At 40.3% G+C, this 14,322-nt stretch overlaps 1 protein-coding gene across 2 annotated transcripts in view; it reads left to right on the plus strand.

The window, feature by feature from the left end:
• The window catches only part of coro1ca (coronin, actin binding protein, 1Ca), a 36,310-nt gene that overhangs the window by 18,341 nt on the left and 3,647 nt on the right, over positions 1-14,322 (plus strand). For both annotated transcript variants that reach the window (XM_044371604.1, XM_044371595.1), the window contains exons 3-10: positions 8,788-8,910; positions 10,721-10,850; positions 11,028-11,209; positions 11,725-11,844; positions 12,154-12,258; positions 12,358-12,503; positions 12,695-12,752; positions 12,890-13,132. In XM_044371604.1, coding sequence (XP_044227539.1) covers positions 8,788-8,910; positions 10,721-10,850; positions 11,028-11,209; positions 11,725-11,844; positions 12,154-12,258; positions 12,358-12,503; positions 12,695-12,752; positions 12,890-13,132 — 1,107 coding nt within the window. The remainder of the gene's footprint in view (positions 1-8,787; positions 8,911-10,720; positions 10,851-11,027; positions 11,210-11,724; positions 11,845-12,153; positions 12,259-12,357; positions 12,504-12,694; positions 12,753-12,889; positions 13,133-14,322) is intronic.

Below are 14,322 nucleotides of genomic sequence, written 5' to 3' on the forward strand. Positions count from 1 at the left end.
GAATATTGTGGATGAAATTACTGGTTTATGAGCCCTCACAAAGCATTTTACTCCCTCCTTTTTTATTTTGTGTCTGGAAATGGATGGAAAAGCATCTCTTGGAGTTCAGAGGTTGCTGTTGTGGATCTATGACCTGACCTGAGGTCTGAGTCTCGTTTTGTGTCATCAACCAATGGAGCCGTCTCTTTGTGTGTGACTCAGTAGGGTGAGGTTGGTGCGGCAGGCCACCGTGACTCAGCACAGCCATGAGTATTGTTGCTTCCTAATGTCAGAACACTGGGATTCATAGAGAGGGCATCAGATGTCCAGCTCAACACATGTCATTCCCTTCCCTCATGCTTTCAATCTCCCCCTTTCTCTTTCTTAGCAGGATGCCTGCTAATTTATTCCCTGATTTCCATATGAAGGAAGCTGTGGGAGTGAATGCAGCAGCTAGCAAGTGCTCAGTGAAACATTCCTGATAATTCCTCTCTCTGTCTGGCTCAGCATAGAAATAGAAGGGAAGTCTCAGTAAATCACCACAGTTGTTGTGATGTATATCCCTAAACTAGAAATCCCTAATTTTGATTTATCCAAGCATGACATTGTTAAAAAATCAGCGCTGTCTGTCCTGTTTTAGCCATCAGCATCTTTATTTTCCATGCAGACTGTGTGTTAGTCACTTTGTGAACTGTCCGCATCTCTGGTTTCCTCTTTTGTCAGTTTCTTTTTAAGACTGACCTAAACTAAAGGCATAGCAGCATCAAAGTGTATTGTCTAATGTAGAAGGCATGTTCCATGTTAGTGCTTCAAACGCCGCCTCTGTACAGAAAGGATGATCAGATGTGGAGTGTGTGTGTTTGATTTGGATTCAATCCCTCAATGCACCATTCATCCAGTGCTCAACCTTTGCTGTTAGTAATTCCTGGGTGTGTGCACAGTGACATTATTTCTGTTCAGTCTCACATACACCAGTTTGGCTGCTAACTAAGCTAAAGTCTGTCTCTACATAAAAAAATACATTTGGCGTGCATGATATCCAGGGTCTTTCCCCATACTTTGGTCAGTTTGTGTTCCAAGACCTCTATACTGCTCAGCTGCCTCTGCCTTTGCCGCTTCTGCCGCTCAGTCCTGCTGACTGCAGATTTTACCATATATGGTCAAATCTGCTCCCTGCCTGACAGCCTTCCAAGACCATTTCCTCCCTGCCCTGCCATTGGCTGCTTCATGCAGTGTCAGTACACATGTGAATTCTGGGATAGGCCGAAATATGAAGAGCGGCCAAGATGAGAGAACTGGGTTGAAGTCAGATGTTGTCTCTGTCACAGAGTCAATGACTGTATGCAAATGCTACATTAAAATAATTATTTTTATGTGATAATTAGTACGACTGCTGCAGGATTACAGAATATTTACACTATAAAGAGCTGTGAATACACTTTGTTCACTGAAATATTGATTGATTAATTTTTATTGTCCTCAGTGGAAATTTGGGCTTCTCCCAAAGTACAGCAAAACTACATACACTGCGCACAGCACACACACTATTAAAAACATACAAAATATACAACATACAATAGTGCTAATGGGCAGGTAGCAGCAGATAGGTTATATAAATAATACTAGAGAGTAAATCTTATAAAATACACGTATTCCCTGATGCAGTCACTCTGTGTTCAGTGCCTGTATGACATGGGGAATAAAAGACTTCTTGTATATGTTCCAACTTGCCCTTAAGACGAGTACAGACATATCATAGGAAAAGAAATCCCTCATAGCTTAATTAAATAAACCAGATTGTTTATCTGTAAATCTCCTCTCTTTATAATACCTTGTAATAACAGATGATGAATGCAGTGTCATTTTCCCACAGGGCAAATTCTTCCATCATTTAAGAATTTATGGTTTGTTGCAAAAGAGCATTTCATTCACAAACCTGCTACGGTTTGTGCATGAATGCACTGATCTGGCAGACAAAGTCACAGAAAAATCTCTTAGGGTGGGCTGCCTCTGATAAGTTCCCGCTAAAAATATCTGTTCATTCATCTATTTTCTGTTTCTCCAGTTGATGATCATTTAGGGCCGCAGGTGCTGCTGTATCACAGCGTACACTGCAAATATTTTCATATCAGGCCTTGTTAGCAAATATCTTGTGCTGCAGAAGTACTTTGATAATAATAACACAAGTGGCTCAGAATTTCAGTTTCCCCAAACAATTCCTGTCTGGCAACCAACCTCGAATGTTTTCAGAATTAGTGGACTTGTCTCAGGTGCTATTTGGATTTTATCTTATGACCGGTGGTTTCATCAGCCAATGTACCAGAAATGCATTATATTGTACTACAGTATATCCGTAGTACACCTCTGTGGAAGTATCTATCTTTTTTATCTCCTTAGCTATATATAGCTCAAGTTTCCAGTGTGCTGCGCTCTATTGTTTCTCCCCCATTATTCAGACATTGTAAATCTTACTAAAAAAGTTCAGGGTATGACAAGAGTGCTGCTACTACTGCCTCAGCTGTTTGTCTCTGCCGTACAGATGAAGAGACTTGTAAAAGTGGAAATTTCCATGGAGCTCTGAGCAGCACTGGACAGCATGCATGAAGACCCTTTTAGTGGTGGGCATGTGCGAATCACATGTTGAGCTGCAAGGAAAGGAAGTGTGCAGGCCTCTTGTGTGAATGAAAAGAATGTCCTCTCTTGCCTTGAGGGAATGTTGTTCATCCATTTTTTTGTGTGTGTTTCAGTGTTGTGCTTTGTATCTATCACTGTGTGATTCACTCTTATTTTCTGCAGTCTTACTTGTTGCTATGCAACTGGTTGTTTTCTAGGCGTCAGACATTCCTCTCAAAGGATATAAATGCCTGTAGTGTAGTTATGGACATGTTAGGTATTCAACTGCTGAGTTTAGCCCGTTGGTGTTGGTGTGGGTGTTTTTTGATGCCGATGCGGTTGATTTTCCTTGTTCTCGTCAAAATTATGCTCACATCTTCGTGTCAAGTCTTGCTAAGCACACTTCCTATAGACTGGTCGCCTTGGAGATGATTTTCTTGCTTGGCTGGTTTAGTCTGTTAGGGCCCATTTTTCTCGGCAGTGTTCCAGTGTGATATTACTGGCTGTCCTACGTAACTATTCACCTGTCAGCCAAGGTGTTGGACCTTGATAGAATGTGTAAACCTTAAGTCTGATGTCAAAACTGAGTTATTGTCCAAACCACAGCACTAATGGGTGTGAAATTAGTGGTGAAACATGATTCAATAAGTGAAACTGTACCTGGAATCTGTAATCCAAGTCAGAACTGATATCTATCTTATACTCATACTTGTCCTTATTGCTGTTCATTTGCTAGCAGACTTCATATAGTTAAGTAGTTGGTAGTCATGATGTTTATACAATGTAAGGTTGTTTTATCAGTTTTACCTGCTCTTAATAATACAATTGTATGTTTTCCAACACTAGTGAGCAGCATCTGATTCAGCACAGGTGAGGAGTTATTTACTATCAAATTACTATTCGCTGCCGAATAGATCGAGGACAAGATGACACAGAATTTTTGTATTCTTCCTAAATTACTGGTTCGCAGTAATGTTAGTCACGCCTGATGCTGAGTGGTTGTGCCTACTATTCCCATCAAGATATTTTTAAATGTGTTTCTCCCTCAAGTAAAACTTAAGTTTATTACAAACAAGTGGTGTTGAGATACAGTGCTGTTGTAATATGTTCAGTTTTGTTTCCCTCTTTACATTCTCATTTCTACGTTGGTGAAATTTGAATCATGTGGCGCTAGCGCACCTTGAGACATGCTCTATTGAAAACACATTGAAGCCACATTTTAGAGTTCAATATTTCATAAAATAAATGTTAAATTAAGTTTCAGTTTAGTTTCTCTTTTGCACATTTGACTTGTCAATTCTCTCTTTGTCAATGCTCAAATTTATGTCAATGTTATATTTAGTTTCCTTTGTTAAAGGGAAATTCCTGTTTACCAGAGCAGAGAGTGTTGTCCAACAAGTGTTCAACTGCAGATGCAGGTTAAGACGGTTAAAAAAAAAATCAAATATGTCTCACCTGCCAACGGTTAGGATGGTCCAGTACTGTCTTAAACAAAGTTTAGTGTCTAGTATGTGACCTCGCCACAAGGCTGATTTCTTCAGATTTATCATCTTGTCTCTGCTGAGTGACATCTCATTATGCTTGTAATTGGGACATGACAGATGATGGGTGGATGTTTCAGTTAAAATATCTCACTTAAAGACAAATCTAGACTTGCAAATGTGCCTGAAGCTCTGCTTTTCCAGAGGGACAGAGGGGAGAATGCAACAAGTTGGTACAAGTTAACTTATCTGCACTGCTCATCTGAGGTGATCCCTGAAGTGAGCTTGTTTTCAGTTAAACTGTTAATTGGCAGAGCTGACAATTACAGTGACCTCACTCCATACAAACTGCATTCCTGCCTTGTGTATCATGTAATCAAATGTTTACGCAGGCTTGAGGCACTTGTGTTCGCCCTCAGACCCTGGAATTCCTAATTGTATGTATCAGACACAAACGACATTAACACCTCAAAGGGTGCTAGATTTGACACCCTAGCAGCCCTCTTGCTCTCATTAGTCATACCCATACCAGAGCTGCCTGGGGCCGAGGTGTGGAATGTGAAGAACGCCTGGCGCCCTGGTCGAACTGATGGTCTGCTCTGCCCTGCCGGGGTTGATCAGGAGGTCGGGCTCCACGGCTCGGTTTAAGTGTTACGAGGGCATCATGGTTCATTGCTACTAGTCAACCATTCGAGCTACAATTTATTCATAAGTGTAGTTTTTTTTATGTGTGTGATTAAAACGTGTTGATGGAAATTTTCCTGAGACTAGTGTAGGTCTTCTACACTAGTCTCCAGTTGAGACATGCTACAAACACTCCTGCTGTAGGAGTGTTTGTAGCATGTCTGAACTGGAGCAGTTAGCATGCCAGATGTGCTGAGAAGAGTGAGCGTCGAGGTCCCGACACTGATGGTTCTGCATACTGTAGATGGTCTTAATCTGTGTGGCACGGGCATAAAACCTGACCGTATGCTTACTGTAAATCTGTTTGCATGCTTCTTCAGTCTGTTTTAAAGCCACTGCACCACATTGTCTGTGGTCATTTCCGATTCCTGAGGTTCAGATAAATGTTTTTTTCTGTTCATGTGCATTTGCAGTAAATATATAACAATATAATATAATATAAATTAATATATATATATATATAATATACACACACACCCAGGTCACAGTCTACTTTCTTTTTCTTATACATGCACCATGAGATCTGTTGCTATTCTCCACCTCAGTTGTGTGTCTGTGCCAGTTTTTAAGCAAAATAGAAACCAAGTAAACACAAAACCACAGTAGTTTAAGTGTTTGTCTATGTTACAACATCCGCCCTTATGGATAATGCACGGTGTGCTCCTGAAGTACCGGACAACAGAAAAGATAAATGAGCACTTGTACAGCACCAGTTGATGTTGAAATGATATTAACTGTTTTACATGACAGAACTGGTTTGACAGTGTTTGACAATTGTTTTTTTGTGGATGTGCAAATTTCAGAATTTGTCTTGACATGATCCATGATACTGTGGATCTGTTCAGTATAATTAAAATATTGTGAAGTAATTAATGTAAAACATAGTAGCATTTTCCAAGAGAATAATGTACAATGGCAAATAACTTTGAAGTGTGGGCTCATCTTATCTCTGTGATCAGTTTGTTCTTTGTCAGACTTGTTTATGCTGTTTCTGTTGCTACACCTGGTCATGAGCCTGTGTCCTTCCTGCTTTACATCCTGTTCCTACGAGCAGGAAATCATTTGCAGGAATAGTCTGGTGAACTACGCTGTCATATGCTGTACATCTCTAAGCGATCAAATGAATATGCACAGATATCATGTCTACCTGATAATGCAAATTACCTGTGATTTGTGATTTACTAAATGAAAGTGGTATTTTTAAATAGACTCAGATTTAAATAGACTCAGCTCCAGAGGAGAGGTCACTAGTCTGTTATCTGATTAGCAGATGGTGGCTCATAGATCCCTGTTGACAGCGGTATCAAAGTCTGCTGTCTTTACACTCAGCTTCAGAGTTGGTTTCAGGATGTGTCTACTAGTCAGGGTGAGGTTTAGACGAGATCTTGTGATTTTTCACTTACTACCCGTACACGCCCACAGAGTTCATTCTCACATACACTGGACTTTGATCACTAAAGTTGGAGTTAGAGTATGTGTCACAGCCCAACTGTGTCAGTCAGGTGACTGCATGGCTACAGGCCTGATATTTTCATATATAATAATTATGTAACACTAAGTCTTACTGTGACTTTAACAGGTGTCCAGCCATTGTAGGACTGTAGATAAAGCATCTGTTCAGTCTCACTGAATATGAACTGAGATATGAATCTTGTCACATGGTGATATTAACCTCACCATGTTGATGTGCACTGTAGTGACAGGAAGCTTGAAATGCCCTCTGCTAGACTACATTAGCTACTACAACAGAAAGAGGTGCCTGAGCAAAATAATTATTATTAATGATTCTGGACTGAACTGTCCCTCCCAGGCCCAGACCACCGTTCCTCTGCTTGCCTCTGGGTTTTTGTTTCTCACTTTGAATCATAGCAAAATTAATAATTATTTGAAGAAGTCACCCTGTCAGAACTTGTGTTCAACAAGCAAACTGCATCTTTAGGTTAAAGTTTCTCCAGTTAAACAGCGGAAGTGAGCAGGATCTGTTTGTTTAAAAGAACAGAAAGCAACCATGACAGTCTGAGTAAGCTGCAGACAGTGCATTGCACTAAGAGTCCAAAAGGCCATTCAATTCAGACTTTATTAGGGACACAGCTCCATTATTTACTCTGTTCTGTATTTATCTCTCTGACAGCTCCTTCGTTTTGAAAGCTTGAAGTTGCATGTAATCATTTGACTGCAGAAGCCATAATTTTCAATTTGGGGTGAGCGTGGTCTCTTTGGAACTTTTGAGTCTGTCACTTTACTCAAACCAGCCGCCCGGCTGTTTGTAGCCAGCACTGACTGACTAAAGTAACATCTCATTCTTGCTTGTGCATGTGCACTCTACCACTATATTACAAATGAAATTTAATTTAGTATGTTGATAAACAGCAGTTGAATACAACACAGCCAGTAAATGCTAGTAGCCTATACTGACTGGGGCTCAAGACCTGTTAGTAAGCACCAAGTGGAAGAGTTGTAAGTTGAAGATATGACTCGCATGTACCTTTTTTTGTTTTGTTTTGTTTTTTTTATAAACCTTAAAAAATACATGGTCCAGAGGCCACTAAAAACAATGAGGAAGTAGCATGCAATTGTGTGTTGGGGATGGTGAAAATTTCAAATTCATGTGTCCAGCCTGCACACACTGTACCAGCTGGTCCTAAATGCAGTTCATCATTTTGTTTAAAAACATGTCATTTTGCTCCTGTGAACACCAAATTTGTTTGATGTATACTGTCATTGTAAATCGTTTGAGCACACAGTGTGTCTATTGAGTATATCATGCTTGTAATGGTTGCCTAATATCTTGTTTGAATTAACATTTAGATTAAGCTGTATCTGTTATTCATTACTAATATACAATTCTGAGATTTAGTAGCTCTTCTTAAGCCATTATTATCACTGTTCCCAGTGTAATGGCAGAGTAGCTGGGGGCAGTAAGTGATTCTCTTCTTTTCTGTATTAGGGAAGCCATCATGCTTTAAATAGGGCTGCAGCAGCAGGACTCTTTCCACAGTAAGTGACATCATCTCTCCGGCCCTGCGGTGGTACTTGGAGTCAACAGCACAGTAGGGTGTGTCTCAGACACCCACACGGCACAGCATGAGTTTGCTAAGTCACCTCACGGTGTAGAGAACACCTGGTTCTCCCAGCTCTCAGGGTTCAGAGGTCAGACCCAGCTGCAGGCTGGTTTTAAGAGGATATAAGAAGACGCACAGTGTAACTGAAGGACCTTTGTGTCTTTGTGTGTCAGTCAGAAATTCATCTGTAACTAGTCCATGAGTTGTATAAGTTGGTTATGTAAAGGGCACACTTTGATTCAGGGTTATCATTTTTTAAGTAAGGAGATGTTGTGGAGAACTAAGCATCTGTTGGCATGCGTCTACTGTATAATGACATCACCACTTTACTTTCCTTAATTACTGTGTGTGGTCCAATAGAGGGTAGGCTAAATCTAATCTCAGTTTGCCTCTGTGTAGCACCGATAAAACCCTGGTCTCTTTTTGGCTGAAGGAAGGGGTGATAAACCATGGCTGCTGATTTTTCTGGCTGTAGGCAGTTTTTAGGTTTGTTTTTCCTCTATGGTCATAATTTCCCCTTTCTGACCTCACACTTTGATCTTCATACAGTGTACGCAACTGTGGGTAAAAGTGGGTGACAATGTGTTATGTATTGAGCAAATCATTAAAATTTTTAAAATCATTTTTTATTTAAAATAAAAACAGTTATTGAATTAAATTCAAGAAGGAGTTGTACACATTTTTTTCAGTTTGTATTGATTGGCGTGCAGTGAATGCTGCCATATCACGCTCAGTTCACCTCTGATTCTCTGTAGAATTAATCAGTTTAAGCGTCTTTTCCTAGATATTGTTTGTGAGTGTGTGTGTGTGTGTGTTTGTTCTTATTTCCGCAGGTGGGATTTTGGATTACACTGTAATTGTCCCTTTTCAAAACATGCCCACTCCTCCAGCATGGACAGTGTTCTTTAAGCAGTATCAGACTAAGACTAATCTCATTACTCAGTGTTGTTTATCTTTTGTCTTTACAGTCGGGACGCATTGACAAAGCCTACCCCACAGTGTGTGGTCACACAGGCCCGGTGTTAGACATTGACTGGTGCCCCCACAATGATCAGGTCATCGCCAGCGGCTCCGAGGACTGCACAGTGATGGTAAGGTTTGCCTCGCCCTTTCACACCTGAGCTCGGCCCTCTTAATTATTGAGGAAGAATTGCAACACACATTCGTGAGCTAATAAATGACAAGAAACTTCATGTTTTTATTGCGAAAGACCGGCCTGTTGTAACTCAGGGATGGGTGCAGACGTCACCCTTTGGATTAGATTAGGCTCAAATATGTGTCGTAGAAATCAGAGCTGGGGAATTACTTAGCTGTTTATTGAGCTGAGGTCACTGACTTTTTTGAGACTGTAGCGGTACTTTCCTTCATATGTCCTTATTTGGGCCGTGAAAGGCTGAGACCAGTGTACTGCCCGTTGAGGTATGTTGCTATCACTTCCTCACCTGAAAGTCCTGACTTCCTGTTAAACTCAATCTGTATTAATGCCATATTTATTTCATGTTTGCAGAAGTAAAAGTCATATGAGCCATGCACAGAGGAATCATCAAGGGTTCCTCTCTTTGCAGCCTTTGATCTGTAGAATTTCACAGCCTTAATAAGCTCTTGGTAATGTTTAGTTTAGATTAGGTAGGCGTGAGTGATGTAACCAGTGTATACAGCAGACTGGTAGAGATATCCGCACATGACGTTTAAGTGCCGATGCCAGTTTTCACAATAAAGAATGGATTTTAATTGTCACGTAAAGCGCACAGCACACGTCGGCACAACTCACTGCAGGTTAATCAGTGCTGTTAATGTTGTCAGTGTGTCACTGATTTCCCTTTTAAAAATGTGAGCACATGCTTCACTTTTTACACTGAACCAAGCAAATATAAGCATGCTAAGAAAGGTGGTTGAATAAATGAAGACAGATGCCACAGAAGTAGCACTAAACAATGAAAAGGGGGACGCTTCAATTGTAGTTTGGACACGGTTTGGTTTTTAAAAGTGACACCAAACAAAAAATCATTATGAATAGATAACAATATATGTAGGAGACAATCGTTGACAGAGACTAAGATACAAGTAACCTTTTTATCACCTAAAAAAGAAAACATGTCCACAGATATGAAGGTTTTTTTCAGAATGTCCTTTGAGACAAATAACTTTGGACATTAACTGATCCATAAAATAACTATCTTCAGCATGTGGAGACATGTTTCCCAACCAAAATGTGGAGAGAGACATTGCTCTAATGTAAATATTTTATCCAAAATTAAATCCTGTTGCACAGTAGTATTTCAAGAAAATAGAGCATTTTCCACCATGTATGAATGAAAAGTATATAAATAGTTAGTTGATAAAAACTTTTAACTACACTAAATAACTACTACTACTACTACTACTACAACTAAATAGTGACATTTTATTGAGATTATGAGGCTCTTACCTCCCAGCCTTAAGATTAGATCATTTTAATCAGAACCACTGCAGGTGTCAACGGTTGACCTCCAAGTTAATTTATCATTATCAAAACTCCAGTTGTTTGGATTTTCATCAGGCTGCATATACATTATTTTATTGGGAGAAGGACCAATATTATACCAGATGTAGTGATAATAACTAACCTTACTACATGCTACACTATATGAATATCCCATCTCTGTCTCTAAATCACATGCTGTTGTTGGTTACTGAGTTCTTGGTCACTGCTGCCCCCCTCAGGTTCCTCTTGGTAACTGCTGTTTGTTGGTGGGTTTTTTTTGTTGTTTTTAATGCTGTCGTACCGTTGGGTTGACAATGAAATCTTTGGATATTTTTTTTGAGACTTTGTAATTTTGTCAAACACAAAGGTAAAAGTCTCCCGTAGGCTTCCTTGTCTGTTCTCTTATCTCACTTCTGTCATGGTAACGTGCTCCATAGGTGTGGCAGATTCCTGAGAATGGCCTCGTCACTTCCATGTCTGAGCCAGTAGTGGTGCTGGAGGGACACTCCAAGCGAGTTGGCATCATCACATGGCACCCAACAGCACGCAATGTCCTTCTTAGTGCCGGTGAGAGTCCTCTCTGTGTCCTTACAACTACAAAAAAAAGGCTGCTAGAGTGAGCTTTCAAAAACGTGCTGAAATTCAATGCTAACACTGATCTTCAAGTCATAATATATTATCATGATAACGGCAGCCTCAAAGACAAAACACTGGATCACTGGAAACACTTCTTTCTGTTGCCAGGTTGTGACAACCAGATCATCATCTGGAACGTGGGCACAGGCGAGGCCATGATCACCCTGGAGGACATGCATCCTGATGTCATTTACAACGTGTCCTGGAACCGTAACGGCAGCCTCATCTGCACTGCCTGCAAGGACAAGGCCATCCGTGTCATCGACCCCCGTAAGGAGGAGATTGTTGCTGTAAGAACTTTTCAAATCTTTTTTTGTTCTATTGATGTTTTTTAGGTTCAACTGTATCTACTATATGTGAAAAATAAATACTAATCTACAGTAGTTGAGCTCACAAGAGGGGGGAGACTGCTTTAGCTGTAAGCACTGTTTTCAACTGTGCTCCCTTAAAAGTGTTCTTGAATAAGACAGCTATAGCAGCTTTACATCTATTCTTCTGGGTCTGACCTCACCGTGGAAGGGTCAAGTGAAAACATTAAGTTGAAATAAAGTGGAAATATGTATTTTAACACACTCAAATATAAGAACATTAACAAATTACTTTCTGGGGAAAAAGACCCAGAATTTAAGATTAGTTTAGAATTAAGAAACAACACAAATGGTTACATAAAAAAGTTGCCCAAGAAAATGCATTTTAAGATTTGCTGTAAAACCTGAGCCCGTTTTCCTGCCTTATTAAACTGCCTGGTTATAGATGTGTTTCAGGAAACAGTGACTTGTGCTCACCTATTAACTCTACTTCACAGGAGAAGGAGAAGGCACATGAGGGCGCTCGACCCATGAGGGCCATTTTCCTGGCCGATGGGAACGTCCTCACCACGGGTTTCAGTCGTATGAGTGAGAGACAGCTAGCCCTCTGGAACATAGTAAGATGCTTCATGTTTTTCTGACAGCACTACATGAGTTCATTGATTATGGGGTTAGAGTTACATTCACACATTTAATTTGTCTGGCAACGAACAATTTCAGACTTAATTTCCACCACAGTTCTTTAATTGAAATGGTTCACACATGTTAAAAATAAATACCATATACAACTTTATTACTGTGGAATCTGTTTCATTATTCCTCGCTATCAAAAGTACAACATTCTGGCCTGACAACCACGCTGCTACCTTTTCCTAAGCCTTACATTTTTCTAGCCTCTCTGATTTATCTTCATACTTTATTTCCAGCAAAACATGGAGGAGGCCATGACTGTTAATGAGATGGACACCAGCAATGGAGTGCTCTTGCCCTTCTATGACCCAGACACCAACGTTGTTTACCTTTGTGGAAAAGTAAGTCCAAAGTCCTTCAGCAGTGAACTCAATCATTTGTGATCTCCACATAGAAAAATACAGAAACAAAACTATTCTTTATTCCTTGGTGGTTTACAGGGTGACAGCAGCATCCGCTACTTTGAAATAACGGATGAGGCTCCGTATGTTCACTTCCTCAACACCTTCGCCACCAAGGAGCCTCAGAGGGGCATGGGCTACATGCCCAAGAGGGGCCTTGATGTCAATAAGTGTGAAATAGCAAGGTAATCTTCGTCTCTGACACCAGAACGCATTTTGAGTTTTTATTTTTATCAAACACATCTACCGTGTAGTTTCCAGCTTTACCACTGGGAGGCAGAACATGATCACTAATCTCTGTCGGGACAGTCTGTTCCCTTTGTTGTCCAATAAGGAACTGAATTCTGGGTACACGGTTTGAATTGTGTCTTGCCAGGTTCTATAAACTGCATGAAAGGAAGTGTGAGCCTATCGTGATGACTGTACCTAGAAAGGTAAGTCCTCATCCTTAGCGGCCACTTTGCACACTAAACCTCTAATCAGCTTGTTGTATCAGCTGTGAGGTTCTGTCATATAATGTTCAGGTTACAGTGTTTTCCTAACAGCTTGTCACTCTGTCTTTCCCTTTCAGTCGGACCTGTTCCAGGACGACTTGTACCCTGACACAGCTGGACCAGACCCGGCCCTGGAGGCTGAGGAGTGGTTTGAGGGCAAGAATGGAGACCCCATCCTAATCTCCCTCAAGAACGGCTACGTTCCGGGCAAGAACCGTGAGTTCAAGGTGGTCAAAAAGAACATTTTGGACAACAAGGTGACCAAGAACACAGAGAACTCAAGCCCTGCCAACAAGTCTGCCTCCCCGACTCCATCGATTGTGAGTATTTGCTTTGGCTAAGTTGTCCAGAGTGTCTAATAAATGTCTCATTACATTAAACAAACTTTCCAAGGAGGCCTGAATCGAGGACAACTGGACTTGGTTGTAGTTGTAACCAAGTCCAGTTGTCATCGATTCAACCCTCCGTGGATAAACAGGATCTGGGCGACTGAGAATCTTCAGAGCAGACTATTAGACAGTCTGTTTATTTGGAATAAATAAACTTTCTTCTGATACGGATCATACTGTCTGTTTAGATAATGATATAAAGACTGTGTGATATTTGGGAAATAAATAAATTCAATTACGTTTTTGGCTTCCAACGATTATGAAAATAAGATAACCGAGATAAAACGATTATTGTGCCACATTCGGTTTCTCAATGATGCTCATGTTTTGTCTTGTGTTATAAATCCAGTGCATCGTGTCGGAGCAGCCGGACAGCGCAGTGAGAGGCAGAGTGACATAGCAGAGCTCTTCTCACTGTGCGAATGTGTCTGAATTGGACAGTCAAATGTTCAGCAGTGGAAACTGATTTATTTAGACATCTACAGGCTACTTTGTTTTAGTTACAGTCAGACTTTGGATGCTATTATTTTAGATACGAGGATTCTTCGCTCCGTGTTATGATCTCTCCTTTCATCCAGCTGCTCGGCACTGTGCCTTCTCTGTCTGCAGTCTGTTATTGTGCATATGCTTGCTTTTAAAAAGCTGATTAGAAACCTGGTTAAGTGTATACATGGCAGAGATTTTGGTGCTCTCCAGGGAGTAAAATCTACCTGTGGTAACCGGGTTTCTCTAATCCCAAACTCCGATTTTTCGTTCACATGACAGTTAATAAATCAGCTTTCTAGAAGAAACTGACTGTAACGTGGTTACATTAATGATGTTTCCAAATTCAATGAGTAACCATGTTAAATAATCGTGATCTCAGTATTAACCAAAATAATCATGATTATGATTTTTGCTACAATTGAGCAGCCCTAACGTCCCTTTTTTCCAGTTGATGATCTTCATAAATGACTCTGGAACAAATTGTTGTAGATAGTTTTTATTTAAACAAATAATTGTTTAAGAATTGTTTAAGTTTTGTCTACGATTCTCTGCCCTCACATAATTAAGATATTAGACAATAAACAGTAAATATTGATATATTTCCGATCCTTACTACTCAGAGGACATCATCATAG

The sequence above is a fragment of the Thunnus albacares genome, chromosome 2, assembly GCF_914725855.1.
Source record: "Thunnus albacares chromosome 2, fThuAlb1.1, whole genome shotgun sequence".
NCBI lineage: Eukaryota > Metazoa > Chordata > Actinopteri > Scombriformes > Scombridae > Thunnus > Thunnus albacares.